Source organism: Aythya fuligula, chromosome 8 (genome assembly GCF_009819795.1).
Source record: "Aythya fuligula isolate bAytFul2 chromosome 8, bAytFul2.pri, whole genome shotgun sequence".
Taxonomy (NCBI): Eukaryota; Metazoa; Chordata; class Aves; order Anseriformes; family Anatidae; genus Aythya; species Aythya fuligula.
Window position 1 is genome coordinate 20,651,072 of NC_045566.1, and position 16,187 is coordinate 20,667,258.

At 37.4% G+C, this 16,187-nt stretch overlaps 1 protein-coding gene across 3 annotated transcripts in view; it reads left to right on the forward strand.

Moving 5' to 3' along the window:
• The window catches only part of RALGPS2 (Ral GEF with PH domain and SH3 binding motif 2), a 145,602-nt gene that overhangs the window by 68,077 nt on the left and 61,338 nt on the right, over nucleotides 1–16,187 (forward strand). For all 3 annotated transcript variants that reach the window (XM_032192116.1, XM_032192118.1, XM_032192117.1), the window contains 3 exons: nucleotides 628–711; nucleotides 8,470–8,559; nucleotides 12,305–12,397. In XM_032192116.1, the coding sequence (XP_032048007.1) occupies nucleotides 628–711; nucleotides 8,470–8,559; nucleotides 12,305–12,397 (267 nt within the window). The remainder of the gene's footprint in view (nucleotides 1–627; nucleotides 712–8,469; nucleotides 8,560–12,304; nucleotides 12,398–16,187) is intronic.

The window sequence follows — 16,187 nt, forward strand, 5'->3', positions numbered from 1 at the left end:
ATTGACTTCCTAATTTTTTTAAGCAGGTCTCCTTGCTCCATTTAACTCCACAAAATATTTCTTAAGTGCTGACTGTTCAACTTAAAATTCCCTCATTTGGAGGGGAAAATTGGAAATCAAGTGTTAAAATAAAGAAATAGCAAAACTGTCATCTTCCGTAGCCATAATAAAATTAACTGGCATGTTGCATTAATGGGACGTGTCTAGATTGATATAACAAGGTGTATCATCTAAAGAGACTTCAAATATCTTCAGAAAGTAATTAAAACAAAAAGGCATGGGACTCTCTCTAGCTCAGGTTCATGTTCAAACTGACATTTTCTGTGATAAAATGAATCTTGAATTATTTCTCTGGTTTCTAATAGCTGAACTAAGAAAATAGCATTTCTAATTCAACAAAATATAAATTTCAAAAATCTAGTTACTTAAAAAAATCAAAATCCCACAGAAATACTGTGGAATCTCAATGTACAAAAGAAATTAGGAAAAGTGCTATTCTGTGTTTATTACTTCACTGTAATATTGCTCTGTTACTTTGAATTTTTTTTTACAATTTCTCTCTCTTTATGCTTATGGCTCTGAACATATGGTGTTCAAAAAAATGAATTCTCATCCTTGTTCTCCCAGGAGCTGGCAAGCTGTGGATGGAATAAAAAAGAGAAATATAGTTCTGCTCCAAATGCAGTTGCTTTCACCAGAAGATTCAATCATGTGAGTTATTTTATTTGAATGTAATTACATGTACATGTTTAAAAGGTCTGGGGAATTAAGTGTTCTGGCACATCACTTTTATTGTTGATCACAGCTGATTATTTGAAAACTTCAAATATGTGCTTAAAGCAGTTCCTTATCTTCAGCAAATACAGAACAACCAAGACAGTACTGAAGAAATAGTTGTGGCTTTGTTTTAAATAGCAGCTACTGATGAATAAAATAAGGAAAATATGAAGGGTTTTTCCCCAAAATGGTGGTTGTCCTTTTTCATAAAGACAGGATCATCATTTGAGGTTAAAGGCTTACCATATAGGATTGCTGGAGTAATAATTAGGTATGATTTCTTTCTATGTTAGTTGAATGTTTTTTGCTTCACAGAGGTGTGTTTGTCCCTGGAAATAAGAGCCTTTTGTCAGTATGGTCATCTTTTTAAGACGATTCCAGGCAAACTTAAAAACAGCAAACACATAGACTGTACAAAACTTTGTTTTAATTCTCTATTTGGAGTAATGTAGTTGAGATTTGTGGCTTGCTTTCCTAAATTGGTTTTATAACTTTTTTTTTATCAATTAAAACTACAATTTTAGCTTCTTCCTCTGTTAAAGCTGCATAACTACAGCTGTTGGTTAGCCAACCAAGTCTCAAAACTGTAATGCTTATTTATGTAATGCCTTATTTTGGATTTCAGATGAAGTCATTCTCTTACCCCTGTATCTCCTCTTGTAAATGTTTAATAATGTCTCAAACTTAAAAGCTTCCTTCCAGACCTGTTTTCTGTGCCCAGTCTCACATCTTAGACATGTTTGTTAATCATCGCAAACTCAGGCCAAGCCTCTAACCCTTTCAGTTGTTTTTTTCTGTCAGTTGTATACTTTCTTGCTTTCCGTTATTGCTCATATTCAGGATCTGACCAAGCTCTATTACTTACCTACAACATTTACAATATTCCTTAACCATATCATGACTGAAGTGCTTCTCTGTGGATGGGTTTGGACATATTCAGAAGAGATGACGTTACGCCTCAAACTTCTTGTGACTATAGCATCATCTACTGAACTCTGTTCCCCCTCTTCTCCCTCGCACAGTATTTAGTTGAAATTTTCCTGATTTAGCTTTTGAAGTTGCTGTGTTTAGCCTGAGGCTGCTTCTACACTGATCCATCTCACATTAATCTCACTGAAAAACCAGTGGTTCCAGCATTTTGAGATCTTGTTTATCCATCTAAGTTGTGTCTTCAAAGAAACACTGTTTTGCTGAATATTCTGAAATGTTTTTGTAGAGAGGGCCTTCAAGAACCTCACTCCTATTTTCTTGTTGTATAACACACCAAGGAACTGCAGGAATTGGCTAAACAGCTTTAAACATGTGAAAGAATTGTTAAAATACACTTAGTAGCAAGAAGTAAGGAGGGGAAGCCAGATTATGTGAATAAGCGATGAACTGACTGTCATTACACAACCACAGTTTAAAAATACCTAACCAGTAAAATATGTTAAGGACAGAGAGAGAGGGAAGGCCTGCCTTGTACAGCTGGCCAGAAATAGCCCGAGATAGCTGTCACTTAAAGGTAGTTGTTAACATCTTAGCAGCATTTCAGACCTTTAACTCTATTGTTAAATAGTGTTTAGGAAACTTCTAAAAGTAGTGTTCTTAGATTAACATGCAGATTCCATACATCCCATCAGTTTATTATTGTAGTCCTTTCTTAAGCCTCCCATTCTTATTCGTGTTTAATTTATTTTTTTGTTTTGACCAATTCAGATTTTAGCTTTTTTTAAGGATGTATCTACATTTCACCCTTCCGTGCAACACTTACCAAATCAGTTTGGGTTGATTATTGATTTAATTTGATGGGTAATATTCTTTTATTCTGTCTTAAACATTTTGTGTGGATTTCTATAAAAACTGTGTGCCTACAACAAAGTAAACACAGAGAATAAAATGCTAGAAATAACCTGCCTTTTTTTTGTAGCACGTTTATTAATAATACTTGATAGTCCTGCTTCCTTAGAAAGCCTTGCTAACTGCCAAAGGGAACTTTTCATTTTCTCGTTATTCTGTGGTGCAGGTTAGACGATTGCGGGTTGTGACTGGCTCTTCCATCTGTCTTGTTTTCCTTTTTCTACTACACTTTTCTTTTCAAGGAGATTTTATTTTTGATTGAAAGGCAGGTCAAGACCAGGCCATTCTGCAAGGAATAATAGAACTAAGTGACTCCAAGTTCTGTAGTATCTTTGAGCTTGTTCGATGTTTTAGTTGACTAAAGATCTGTGTTGTTGTATTTCAAATTTTTTCAGCATGCTGAAGGGGAATTTTGAATACAATGCAGCCCCATGGCTAGCTTTGAGAAGATGTTTATAGAGTTTCTTGTACTGTTTGTTTCCCTCCTACCTCCCCTTTTTGTTGCTTTGGCTATGCATCTGAGGGCGTCGCAAGGAATGATGCAGTCAGGAAAAGGCAGAGGTTTATTTGAGCTCTCCCTTTCTCTAGCTTATTTTTTAGGGAACATCAGAAGAGTGATAAACATATGAACAGATTGATGGAAGGACAGGCAGCCTGTGGGTCTCTTCAGATGTCCTTCATGGAGACGTTCCATTTAGTGGGATGTTTTCAAATGTAGCTTCAGATTTTCTAGTTGTGAGTTCTAGGTTTGTAGATAATCCTTACCCTGTGTGTACGCTTTCTGTACAGCCTTAAAAGTTGGTTGTGCCCCTCTCACTTGACAGGTCCCTCCATTGATGCTGGGGTCAGTTTGTCTAACCAATTCTCTGGGAAATTGCGGCATACAGCTTTGGTGGCTGAGGGACGTACCATTTCCAAGAGCTTCTTCCAAGAAGTTTGCATCAGTCTTTATTCTGGTGCCAAGGAAAGTCATCAGTCCCACCTTCATATGGTAGAACCAGAGAGGAAGGGGAGAGGAGTAGGTGGTGTTTCGATTGCAGATTTCTGTCGTTCACTTGGGTAGCTCCACTTTTGACTTAGTGATGCCGTACTTTGTAGAAGTTTTGATGTGGTGTGTGCCTATGGTTCAAAATGCGTCATTGGGGAGGGGTCGTTCATTCCAATAGTGGTTATATTTAGATTCACCATCATTTTTGGGAGCAGTGAAAGCCAAGAATTTGTATGGAATAGACAGTGGCAGCTGGGAATAAGGTGGCACAGTGCAGTAAGCAGTTTTCATCTTCCTTGCCTGGTCCACCTTCTCTGAGATCAGATCTATACCAGCTGATTGTTCAGCAGGACACAGTTCCTGTTGGGCACCTGCCCTACTTACCTGCAGGGTTCAAATGGTTAGAGCTAAAAACATGTGATCAATAAAATCATCGTGACTTTTGGCTTTATTGGCCGTGAATACATTTCAACAAACTTTTGTTAACCTTTGAAACTTCACTGGGTTTAAATTATGCATCATGCATCTGTCTCTTTCCCTTTTTCCCCCAACTTGCCAAACGAAAGTCTTGCACAGCTCTCACATTGTAAGTAAAAAGAATATTAAATCAGTAACAGCTGCTTCACAGCAAATTGATCTGCTGATAGAGCTTTGGAAACAGTTATGATTATGTGCAGTTGATTGCAGTCCACTGAGAATGAAGTAGTGTATTTCCAGCATTAGTTATGTGATAATTATATATGGTGCCTGTAAAAACAGCTCAAGTTCAGGGAAGAGAAGTCAGCGAGTTGTTCCATGCCAGGATTCTTTTATTCTCGAAGCATACGTTGTGATGCGGTACTGCACAGATCTACACAGCTACTATTAAATGCTTTCTTAAAATGTGCAGTTTCTCTACATAATTTTTTAAAGCTCTGATCCCTGCCTTTTGCAAGCTTTTTTTTTTTTTTTTTTTTTTCCTGAAAGTTAGTTGTATAATTTGATGCTGTTTAACTCATAAATCTGTCATAGTGCAAAATCATCAGGTTTGCCTACATACCAAAACGTTGCTCTCTACCTACTGGAAATCAGTATTTGCGAATTGCTGTTAGGCTTTGGTATGAAAACCTTTTCATAGCATATTAAAAGGTGACTGTCACTCTCATGACTATAAAAATACCTGTATTAAAAGCCTCTTTCCAGGGGTTCTCATTTAAATGGTAGTGGAACTCTGCTGCCATAGAGCTTAAAATATTAGAGAAACTTGTCAACTAGATTCAATGCTTTTGAGCAGTTTTTTTTAAAGCAAAAGACCCCCCTTGTAAAAGGTAAAATCTGTATGTTTTAGTGTCACTGTGAAACACATTGTGTTTTTGTTTTTGTTTTTGTTTTTTTTTTTATTAAATGAAATGATAGGATTCTAAGGGAAAGGAAGAAGGAAGAATTTGTGTTGTCTTGAATGGTGTAGTGTTCTGTTAAGTTGCCATCAAGTATGGTAGTGAAATTTTTCTAGGACTATCACAAATTAAAAAAACATGTATGGGGGAGAGGTGGTCATTCTTCCTTTGGAAACAGGCAGGGGAATGACACAGATTTTACTGTACCTGTAAATGCAAGGTCAGTGCTGTCTAATTTATGCCGCATCCCATCTTTTTATGTAGCGTATCAGAATGTTTCAAGTATTTCAAATTATGATCCAGAAACTCTATTAAAGAGAGAGGGTCTTGAATTTATCTACTGATTAACAGAGAAGGCGTAATTAGTTTGGAACCAGTGACTGTGAGCTTAAAAGTGCCAGTATAGCAAAGCTATTATTACAGAGAAAGCTCGGGATAATTTCAAAAGCTTAGACTGTGACTCATTAAAGGTATATTCCAAAGTTGATCATGATTTTATATGTTAATAGAGAAGAATATTACCACACAAATATATGGAAAAATAAGATGTAAAAGCAGTGAGAAGGCTTTAAATGAAATCACCACAAAATATCAACAGGACCATCCATGGTAAATGTGAAAAAGGAACCTGGATAAGATATAGAAGTGGTTATTTGTGGCCAATTAAAACAAAAAGCTTTGTTTAATTTGTTTATTTAAAAATATTTGGAAAAATTAGATGGTGCTTTTTCAAGACATCAATGAATGGAAGGCCAGCCAAAAAACAGTATCAGTGCCAGCGAAAACACACCCAAGAGTGCAGGTGGCTGGAATGGAAATGGTCACTGGCTTAATTCGTTCTCCTGCTTACTTTCACTGAAAGCATTGGAGAGCTCTGAGCTGAGAGGGAGGGTTTGGGGTTGGCTTTGTTTTGTTTTCCTGCAAGACCTTGGCAGTGCTGAGACCCCAGTCTGGCTGGGACTGGGACAGAAACCAGAGCACACTGAGTAAACAGGAGTACTTGTGTGGTGCGCCGCTTGTGTTACTGGGAGACTGATGAGCTTTGGTAGAAGCCAAGGCCAACATGCTCAATTGTTTGTTTTTTCTTCCTTACAAACACGCTCGAGCATTGTTCCATGTCTTGAGCAAGTGTTTTATAATCTGGCCTACTGCAAGCAGTCTCCTGTTCACTCACATTTCTGTTTATCTGATCGAAGGCATGCAGGCCTGTGAAGCACAGCAGAGTGGTGTTGTCTCTGAGATTCTCTGCAATACAAAAACCGATGTTAAAACTTCAATTTTCTTTGATCTTCAAAGGGAAAGCATCTCTTTAGCAACATACCACTCCAGGGGAAAGCTGGCTTTCTCAAGCTGTGTAACTGCAGCAGAACATCAAATTGAGGTGTAATTTTTTGGACAATACTTTGAAGTACTGCTGAATACTTCAGTATTTATGCATTTATTTCTTACATATTTTATAGTAACACTGTTTGCACAGGACCATTTATTACATCTATCAAAGTAACAGTCTCTCAGGAGATGCTTTATGTGTTGTATTTTTGTTGTTGCTGTTTTTTTGGATGGAAAAGAAAACTGAGCTCCGTGGCTTTTATTTCCTGGCTCGTATGACTTTAGAAAACAGACCAAAGGAAAGCAGTTCTGTAGGATTTGTGGGTTTTTACTGTCTTGTTCGGTAGTTCTTCTCTTTTCCAATTTCAGAGCTCATGTGTTTTGACATCTCAGTTCTCATCAGATCAGGCTAGCTTCACTGAAAATGTAATTTTATTTATTTATTTATTAGAGATGTGGCTCTTCTGGTGCTATTCTGTGTGAAGAACTGTCATACTGTACAGAGTGAAACAGGATAAATAGGATTTTTTAATTGAAATTTTGGGCAGGAACTTGCATGCATGATGTTAGTTTACAAGCAGTAGTTTAGAAGCGTTAAAAATTGGAGCAGCACGACAGGTTGACAAGTGTTTACATATGGTAGCATACATTTCTTCCTATGCTCCTTTCAGTAGTCTTGTAAATAGCACTTATGCTGTGTCTTGCTAATCTTTGATTTATTTTTCCTAACCTGTACTGAATACATGAATAAAAGCTTCAGTCTTTGTTACCCTTTGCTAATTCTTTGCTACTGTTTTACTGCAGATCTGGAGGTGTTTATTTTCTATTCTTCTTTGTGCTGAAGTATGGGGGCAGGGGAGAGAAAAGTTAGAAGGCAGCAATGTTATCAAAATATTTTCAAATATTTTCACAGCTTTTGTGAATTGTCCAGGTAATTAATCAGTGCAGGAGGCATCCTTCATGCTGTACTGAATACGATGGCAATTTTTATATACTAGGTGATGTGAACTCTATGAAATTTAGCAAATGAGAATGATAGCACACTGTATATTAGCCAGGAATTGGCTTAGTCATCAATAAGGTTACAAATAATAAACCCCAGCTTACAGCCTGCCTGGATTTATGGATTGCTGATAGGCTTTGGTATGAGAACCTTTTCATAGCTTATTAAAAGGTGAGTGTCACTCTCATGACTACAGAAGTATCTGTATTAAAAGCCTCTTTCCTGGGGTTCTCATTTAAATGGGAGTGGAACTCTGCTGCCATAGAGCTTAAAATATTTCTCTATTATTTTAAGGTAATAGGTTTCTCCCATAAGGTAGGACGGATTCCTATCCTATGTTCCAGTGTTCAGGTGATACCAGTTTATTCTCTTCAGAGGTGCTGAGAATTTGCAAGTGCCGGTAAACTGGAGCTGAAGCAGTTTAACAAATCTGTGAGTTGGGTAGTGTGGCTTTGTAGTCATGGAAAACCAGAAAGAGAATATAGCCCAATTGGGATTTTTATATTCCTTCATTCTGTAGACTCTCTTAATAAATTTTCTTCATGGTTTTATTTTCTTGGGAGAACATTTTTGAAGTTTGAGGGTTTTGTGATTTGCTTCTTGTCTGACATCTCATCCTCAATCTTAGTTGGAAAGTGAGTATGTTTGTGTAGATGGCATACTTCTTTCTTCCTTCCTTCCTTCCTACCTACCTACCTACCTACCTACCTACAATTTTTACAAGATTGCAAAGACAAATTTAGCCACCCACACGCTTAGTGAGAAAAGCAGAACATGTGCTTTCCAACAAAGTACTGGAGTGCATTGTAACCTGTTAAGAACTGGAGAAAGTGAAGCAAGTAACAAGATAAAAGGATCTTTCAATTCTAAACATAAATTGGGTTTATTAATTTGATTCAAGCAACTGCTTGATTGTGTAACAGTAGATGGTATTGCTAGTGAGAATGAGTGGAATAACAGGAAAAAAATTCAAGGTCTTTTATTAGGGCTTGGGTTATATTGCTTGATTGTACAAGCATTTGAACCTTCTAAATTTGTTCATATGTTATAAATGGAACTCAAATGCTGTGAGACTTCAATGTGTTACTCGTGAAATGAATACACTAAAAGTGTAACGTGGATTCTCTATTTTAAAAAGCATCTTTTCTTCTTTTTAGGTAAGCTTCTGGGTTGTCAGAGAGATTCTACATGCACAAACGTTAAAAATAAGAGCTGAGGTTTTGAGCCACTATATTAAAACTGCAAAGGTAAGGAATTGGGGGTGGGTGGGAGAGGAGACTGTGGGATTCACCATGATGAAAGATCTTATACTTAGGCTGGTCAGTTCAGAAATACACGTAGGTAAATATTTATCTGACACCCAGTTTAGCTGTGGTTGTATCTGCTGGCATGAATAGGTGCTTGGCTTGTGTATGTAACAAAGTTGTCAGAAATAGTGACAGACCAAAGCCCTGAAATTGAATCCTCTTTTTAAAAAAAAAAAAAAAAAAAAAAAGCTTAAATAAGGAAACACAATGTAAACTTATTTCAAATATTCTTCATTAGATAATATAATTTACCAAATGTTTTCTGATGTTGGATAAAGCCAAATAGTATTTATAGAATCAGTTCAAACGGTATCAGTCAGAACACAAATTGCTTTTATTACTGGAAGGGAGGAAGCATCTGTTATCTTCTTTTTCATTTGTGACATGAATAATATAAATCTAATATTGTTTTAAAAGCAGTTTCAAAAGTGTATCTGAACTCAGCGCTATAGAGCTCTTATCCTTTGGTACCTTCCTAAAAGCCATTAGGACTGACATTCCTAAGAAAAGGATCGGGAAATCTTGACTCAGATGTAGATGAGCCAGAATCCTGGCCCTTCAAACAGAGTGAAACTTAATCATTGTTCTGTGAAGAGTGGGATTCTTTCTTTTTGCTGCCTCAAAGTGGCTGCTACTGCAGATAACTTCTGTCACCATCTTGGATTATGTACTAAAACTGATTGAATTTTTTTTGGTGGCTACCTTGGTATCTATCTTGCAAATACTTTTTGTCTTTATACTTTTTTTTTTTCTACAAAGTAAAGTTTTACCTCCATGGAATTTGACTGAATAGATTTTGGGCAAAACAAACTAATTTTGTAAGATTTGACAACCTTTGTTCAATAATTGTGCCATGATCATAGTGGTTGAGAGTACTGAAAAATGTAGAGGCTCTAAGGGTATCTTTTAAATAGCTTTTGATATGTGATGAGTTAATGTACCTTCATGTAATATATTTTTTAAAATGAGGGGATTTTGTTTGATGAAATGGGCATAAACAAATTTGCTTCCATAAATGTAGGGAACGTGTGCCCCTGTAGTGATCATAGTGCAGAACTGATCTTGGAAACAAAACTGGGTCAGGCCTGGTTGTGGTCCTGCTCTGATGGGGTGTTTTAGTCCCTGCTTTCGTCTCAGCACACCGTGCCTGATCTCATTTGTGGACTGCAGACAGCGATGCTTGCTGAAACTGCTGGTTTTGAGAGAGGATTTTGTGCCTCAACAATTAAAGTCAATTGAGCGTCTCTTAGCTGTGAGTTGTAAAATTACAATTAAAAAACCGGGGAAATACATGGGGTGCTTTCATCTGCTAATTTATTTACTGTATCTATTATCTTGGCTTTGCTTACATATGGCTGCTAGCTTTGAGTTACTGCAGTTAGAGCCGTTTTCTGTTTATGCCAAGGCTATTATCAAAGCACTAATTAACTTTTCAGAGAAGCTGTAAATCCCCTAGACTGAACTTTTTGTGCTGACTATCTATTATATAGCTAGCAGTCCTTTAATGGCATCTCGTACTGTATTGTTTTATGCATGAACTAATTGGACTTAATTGCATTCCCCTGAAGTTACCAGACTATCTCAATTGGTTATGACTTCTGTTGCAATGCTGGCAGCAGCTATGAAAGGCTTTTTATTTTTATTTTTAATCAGCCATGTTATTGTTCTGCGTCCTTCAGGACAGCGAACTTTATCTTATTTTTGGGCAAGTGGAGGAGAAAAATAGATGTTTGTGTGAGTGGTTGGACAAAGACAGGCAATACTGTTTGGAAGGGATGGGTCTGTGGTATAGAGAACCATCTAGGTTGGAAAAGACATTTGAGATCACTGAGTCCAGCTGTCAACCTGACCTACTGAGTCCTGTCACAAGCCCATGTCCCTCAGTGCCACGTCTTTGCATCTCTTAAATACCTCCAGGGATGGGGACTCGCCCGCTCTAGTGTTTGACCACCCTCCCCATGAGGAAATTTTCCCTAATGGCCAGTCTAACCTCCCTGGCACAACACGAGGCCTTTTCCTTGTGTCCCATTGCTTGTCACATGAGAAAAGAGACCAAACCCCTCCTTGCAACCTCCTGTCAGGGAGTTGCAGATAGCAATGGGGTCTCCCCTCAGCCTCCCCTTCTCCAGCCTAAACAGCCCTGGGTTCCTCAGCCACTCCTCACGTGCCTTGTTTTCTACTCCCTTTGCCAGCCTTGTTGCTCATCTCTGGACATGCTTGTGCAACTCAATGTCCTTCTTGTAGAGAGGGGCCCAAAACTGAGCACAATATTTGAGGTGCAGTCTCAGCAGCGCTGAGGTCCTGGTCCTGCTGGCCACTCCATTTCTGACACAAACCAGGCTGCTGTTGGCCTTGGCCACCTGGGCACCCTCCTGGCTCATCTTCAGCCTGCTTTCACGCAGCACGCCCAGCTCCTTTTCTGCCAGGCACCTTTCCAGGCCCTCTTCCCCAAGCCTATACTGCTGCATGGGGTTGTTATGACCCACGTGCAGGGTCTGACACTTAGCCTTGTTGAATGCCATAAAATAGGATGCAGCCTATTGAGCTGTCTTATCCCTCTGCAAAGCCTTCTTCCCCTCAAGCAGATCAACACTCCTATCTAACTTGGTATCATCTACAAACTGGCTGAGGGTGCGTGCACGTGATCTCCTTATCCACATCACTGATAATGTTATTATCAGTGAGAGAGGTTCTTATTCAGCGGGTGTGGAAAGACTTTGCTAGTCAGTAGACATACCAGAACCAGGCACACAGACTCAAATTCCTACTACAGTGACCTAATAGTTAGCATTAAACACGGCACTCCTGTATGAGGACATCATTCCTTAACACAGTACCAGAGAACCATTAGCCTTTAAAGAAGAGAGAGAATCATTTGACCTGCTCCCAAACTGCTAGCTGGAAAACCGTCCTTGCAGTTTTGCTTCTAGCCTCCCTTTAAAACAAAAAAAAAAGTCTGATATTCAGGATTTATTCAGAACCTGGCTAAATCTGCCTTACTTTTTTTTGTTATCTCATGAATGGTGTCCTAATGAGGATATCTTGGATAAGCTAAGTTTCAAGGAGGAAAAAAGACTTTGTCAGCTGTGTTTTGAGGAGCAAGGATTCCTCATAATCTTTATTAACATAAATTAGTTTTAGTTTTTCAGACCCCCCCCAAATTGCCTTACAGTGAGAGAAGTACTCTAGGTACATGGCTTTTCAAATGTACCCTGCTTGACTTCTTCCTGCATCAACTTTTCTAGGTGTTTTGATGCAGCCTTGGTAGCTCTATAAGCCTGTTGTGCAAAATGTATTTATGATATTGAATACTCCTATAATTACATCATTCACAACCGTGTTATCCTTCTTGGCATGTTAAGTTTGAAAATTCTGACAAATTTTCAAAGAAAGGAATTTGTTGGGTTTGAGGATATCTGGTGTATGTCCCAAAATGTATACGTACATATGTATTTTTGGAACGTCTCTCTCTGGACAACGAAATGGCAAGTGTGATATAATACAAAACAGTACAAAAGCAACAATGAAAAATAAGAAGGTGCCTTAAAAGTGATACAGCATCTCACTATAATAAAATGTTCATTGTAGAACATGCAAGACTTCTTCACTTTAGATTGTTATTTATTCTGTATTAACTGTTGACAGCACTTGAAATGTTTGTTTTTGTATGTGTTTTTGTCCTCAGAAACTGTATGAGCTGAATAATCTGCATGCTCTTATGGCAGTTGTGTCGGGCCTACAGAGTGCTCCGATCTTCAGGCTGACTAAAACATGGGCGGTAAGTGAACAACAGGACATTGGAGAGATTTTAATTTATTCTTAGACAAATACAACATTCTGTAGCTTATTTTCAAGGTTGCAATAATTATTACAGATATTTCTAATCTTCTTGTGCTGTGTACATAATGTTTCTACTGCATTTTAAGTCTATGGTTTCCTGTTGAGTTTTTTTCCATTCTGGCATAGAAATATTTTCCTTTTGAAAAATAGCTCCCTACAGATTCTGCTAAATGCAGAGGCTTTTAATTTGGCCAGAAGCTATTTTGTATTTAGTTGCTGGAAAATTATGAATGCCAAAGTGGGTCATATTTTAATCATTTAGGGGTTTATGCTGTTGGAATTTTTTTTGCTATGGAGAACAGATGTTCAGAAACTCTTGATTCAGTTTCCATAAAGAGATTTTTAGTTTCTTTTACTGATAACTAAATCTAGCGATCTTTATCAGAGTTTTCAGAATTATTTTCACAGTTATAGCAACTGTATATTTTCAGATTTGTACAGTTAAGAAAGAGTTGCTTTCTTGGGAAACATTTTGACGTGTTCTCTGAATTAATTAACTAGAATCAATGTTGTGCAGTTGCATTCTTCATGAGCAGGACATTAGAAATAACTTTAGCTCATTGATACCTTCAAGTTGAGAAAACTGCTTGATTCAGTTATACAATGTTTAGTTACCTAGCTTGTAAAATCAGATGAATATTTTCAGGTGTGATGGAAGTTATCAGGTGACTGACATATTCCTGAGCAAGGTATCCTTACAAATAGCTAAAAAGAATTAAAAACTTTCTCTACATACGTCTGCACATCCTTGTATATTACAAAAAGTGTTTTTTTCATCCTGTTTCCTTCCCCACCAAAGTCAGGAAAAACTGAATGATAATGTTGCTCAGTTGATAAATGTTAACAAAAGTGATTTAAATCACTCCTGCCAAGATACTCACCTAGAATTCTGTGCACGTTTTGCAAGTATGCAATTAAGACTTCTTGTTTCAAAATAACCAAAATCTCTCTAAGAAAATCTATATGAAATTAACACTTCAAAGTGTTCTCGAGGCTGACTTCTGTTTTTCTGTTTTTGTCATTGTGTTGTCTCAACAGCTTTATGTAACTGTGAATCCAATTTACTTTTTGTGCATGACTCAAAAAGAGTACCTGCTTTACCTATATATTAATATAACCATACTAGTTACTACCAGGGAGTTCCCAGTTTCTCTCCTACTTCATCAACTAGAAACACTTGTTTTCAATTCTTAGGAAGATTGTTGTTATGCCACTGGCATATATATCAGTCTTTAAACTTTGCCCTTCTTCCAACTTCTGAAATGCCAGGTTACCTCTTCCATGTTTCTGCAGGTGTTTTTAAATTCTATGGTCCCGAGCTAATCTATGCTTTTCATAATCTTTTATACACCTCTGCAAATTAAAGTTGCTCCTAGCAATGTGTACTGCAAACTGATTTAGACATCTTCCTCTTGGAAGTTCAGCTTATAAATTCTTGAAGTAATTCTAAGCCTTTTGTTTTCGGTATAGTAAAAGCAAGAAAGGACATGTAAAAAGGCACAGACACTACTATCACTTGATTAAGTTATACAACAGTGTTCCAAAACATTCAACAAGGGAGTGTTTCTTGCTCCTTTCTGAGCTAAATTGTAGTAATTTGCAATTGACCTAACTTTTATAGTCAGGAAAATAGCTGCAAGTATACTTGCTCCCTAAGGAAGTCACCTTATGTGGTTGGACTCTAGAGTTGAAAGGAGCCATTAAATATTTGCTTGGTAATCTAATCTTAATCTTCTTAAATAATAAAAAAAAATAAAAATCATGTCATCTGACAGCACGTCTGAATATGTCTGAAATTTACTTGTCTCATCCATTGCCTGGACCCCCAATGAACTCTAGAGAGTAATAAATGCTTCTAATATATGATTTACCCCATTCAAAACTTGAATCATGGACTTTTCCAGGAATGTGCTTCTCTCTATTTAATGTAAAAGAAGCTAGATGACTAACTTGAACTTAAGCAATATAAACAAATAATCATTAGACAGCTGCAATTAGGTGATGTGAATCCTGTCGTGCTCTGCCAGCACCCTGAAACCTCAGCTCTTCTTTTTTCTATTTCAAAAGTTGTTTCCAGTGCTGGCATGCTGTAAAGCAAGGAGCCGTCTGGAAGTCTCTGAACCCTTCTCCTACTGTAAGCTGTCAGTCTTGGCTTTTGTTGTCTCTGCCTATGTATGTCTCTTTACTGCTCTTTGGATCCTCAGAGCCTAAGATACCAAAAGAGATAGCAGAAATATTATCTAGAAAAAGAAGCAGGTCCAAAAGTGAAGAAATAATAATTAGGTCCTTACTTCTCCTCAGAATAACACCTTTGGTTTTGTCAGGCTCTCTGTACACTAATGCAGGAACTGGACACAGGACGTGAATCGCACCATTAGCACAAAGGAAACTCACACAGGCTTTACTTGTTTAGAGATTATTCAAAGAGCCTGAATTGATATATTCAACTTCAACAAGACCGTGCAATTCAGTGCATTTTGAGGAAAATCCAATTAATTCCATTCAAGTCTGAATTTAGGCCATTACTATTCCTGTTAGTCTTGCCATACCTTCTAGTCCAAAAAAACAACAGAAAGCCTTCCAGACATGCAGTGGAGACAAAATGTTTTAGAATATTTTAAAGGAAGGCTTATCTAGGCTGTTCAAACTGCAACCATCTTTGAGGAGATAAATTTCAACAATAAATGTTATGTTCCAGTGGCTGGAAAGAACTTATGCCTGTCTACTGTTGTTCTTTTGTCCTGGAAATGATTACGAGTGGTTGCTCATCAGAGTATTGGAACCAAAGCTAACAATGTTCAATTAATTGTCGAAATGCAGAAGACCAGCACATGTTAGAAAACAATTCTCTTTTGAAAAGTGACTTTCTTCTGAAAGCCTGTGTTCAATTTGCTCAAGTGGCTATCCTAATGAAGACTAAGGGATGGGAAACGTAGGTAGAAAAAAGTTACTTGAATAGTGAAATTACAGCTTTAGAAAAGGGGCATTTCCACTTCTGTCATGTTCACATAAGCTGATCTTCTTTTGAAAGAGAAAAGGGAATAAAAACTGATCTGCACCTTGTAATTTTGCACTACTGAGGATCTCGTCAGCACTCAAGCACTGAGTCTTCTCCCAAAATGTTCAGTGTAAACATCTTATACACTTCTTTAAACTTTGGCTTTAAGTTGAAATAAAGTCATCAGAGGCTTTATTTCAACTGCACAGTAGTGCAGTTAGATATTTCAAAAATATTTTAGTTTCTCAGTCTTGTAAAGAGCACTTAGTTTCTGTTAATACTGCCAGAGGAAGGTGTTGGGGCGGGAGAGAATGGACACTGAAGATCCAGGGCTTGCTTTTGTATTCTAAGCGATGGCTCCTGTAGTAATAAGATCCAGTAAAATTGCTAGTTAGCAGAACAATAGGTGCAGCCTGTATGCAAGTGCATAATTCCTTTTGTAGAGAAAAATGGATCAAATCTTAACTCTTGTAGTTTGTAGTAGTATTGTAGTTTAATAAAAGATATTTTTCAAATCTTAATGATACCGTTTTGCTCTTTGGAAAACTAATTTCTTGAGGGTTTTCAGTTGAATAAGAACACATTTTGGAATTTGGGTTTTTGTGGAACTGGATTGGTATAAAACTCCGTACATCTAATGAGAAAACAATAACTTAAGGATCATTACAGTGAAAAAATTACTACTTTAAAATACTGCAGAAGTGGGCAGCACGTGAACTTGTGCTGTCTT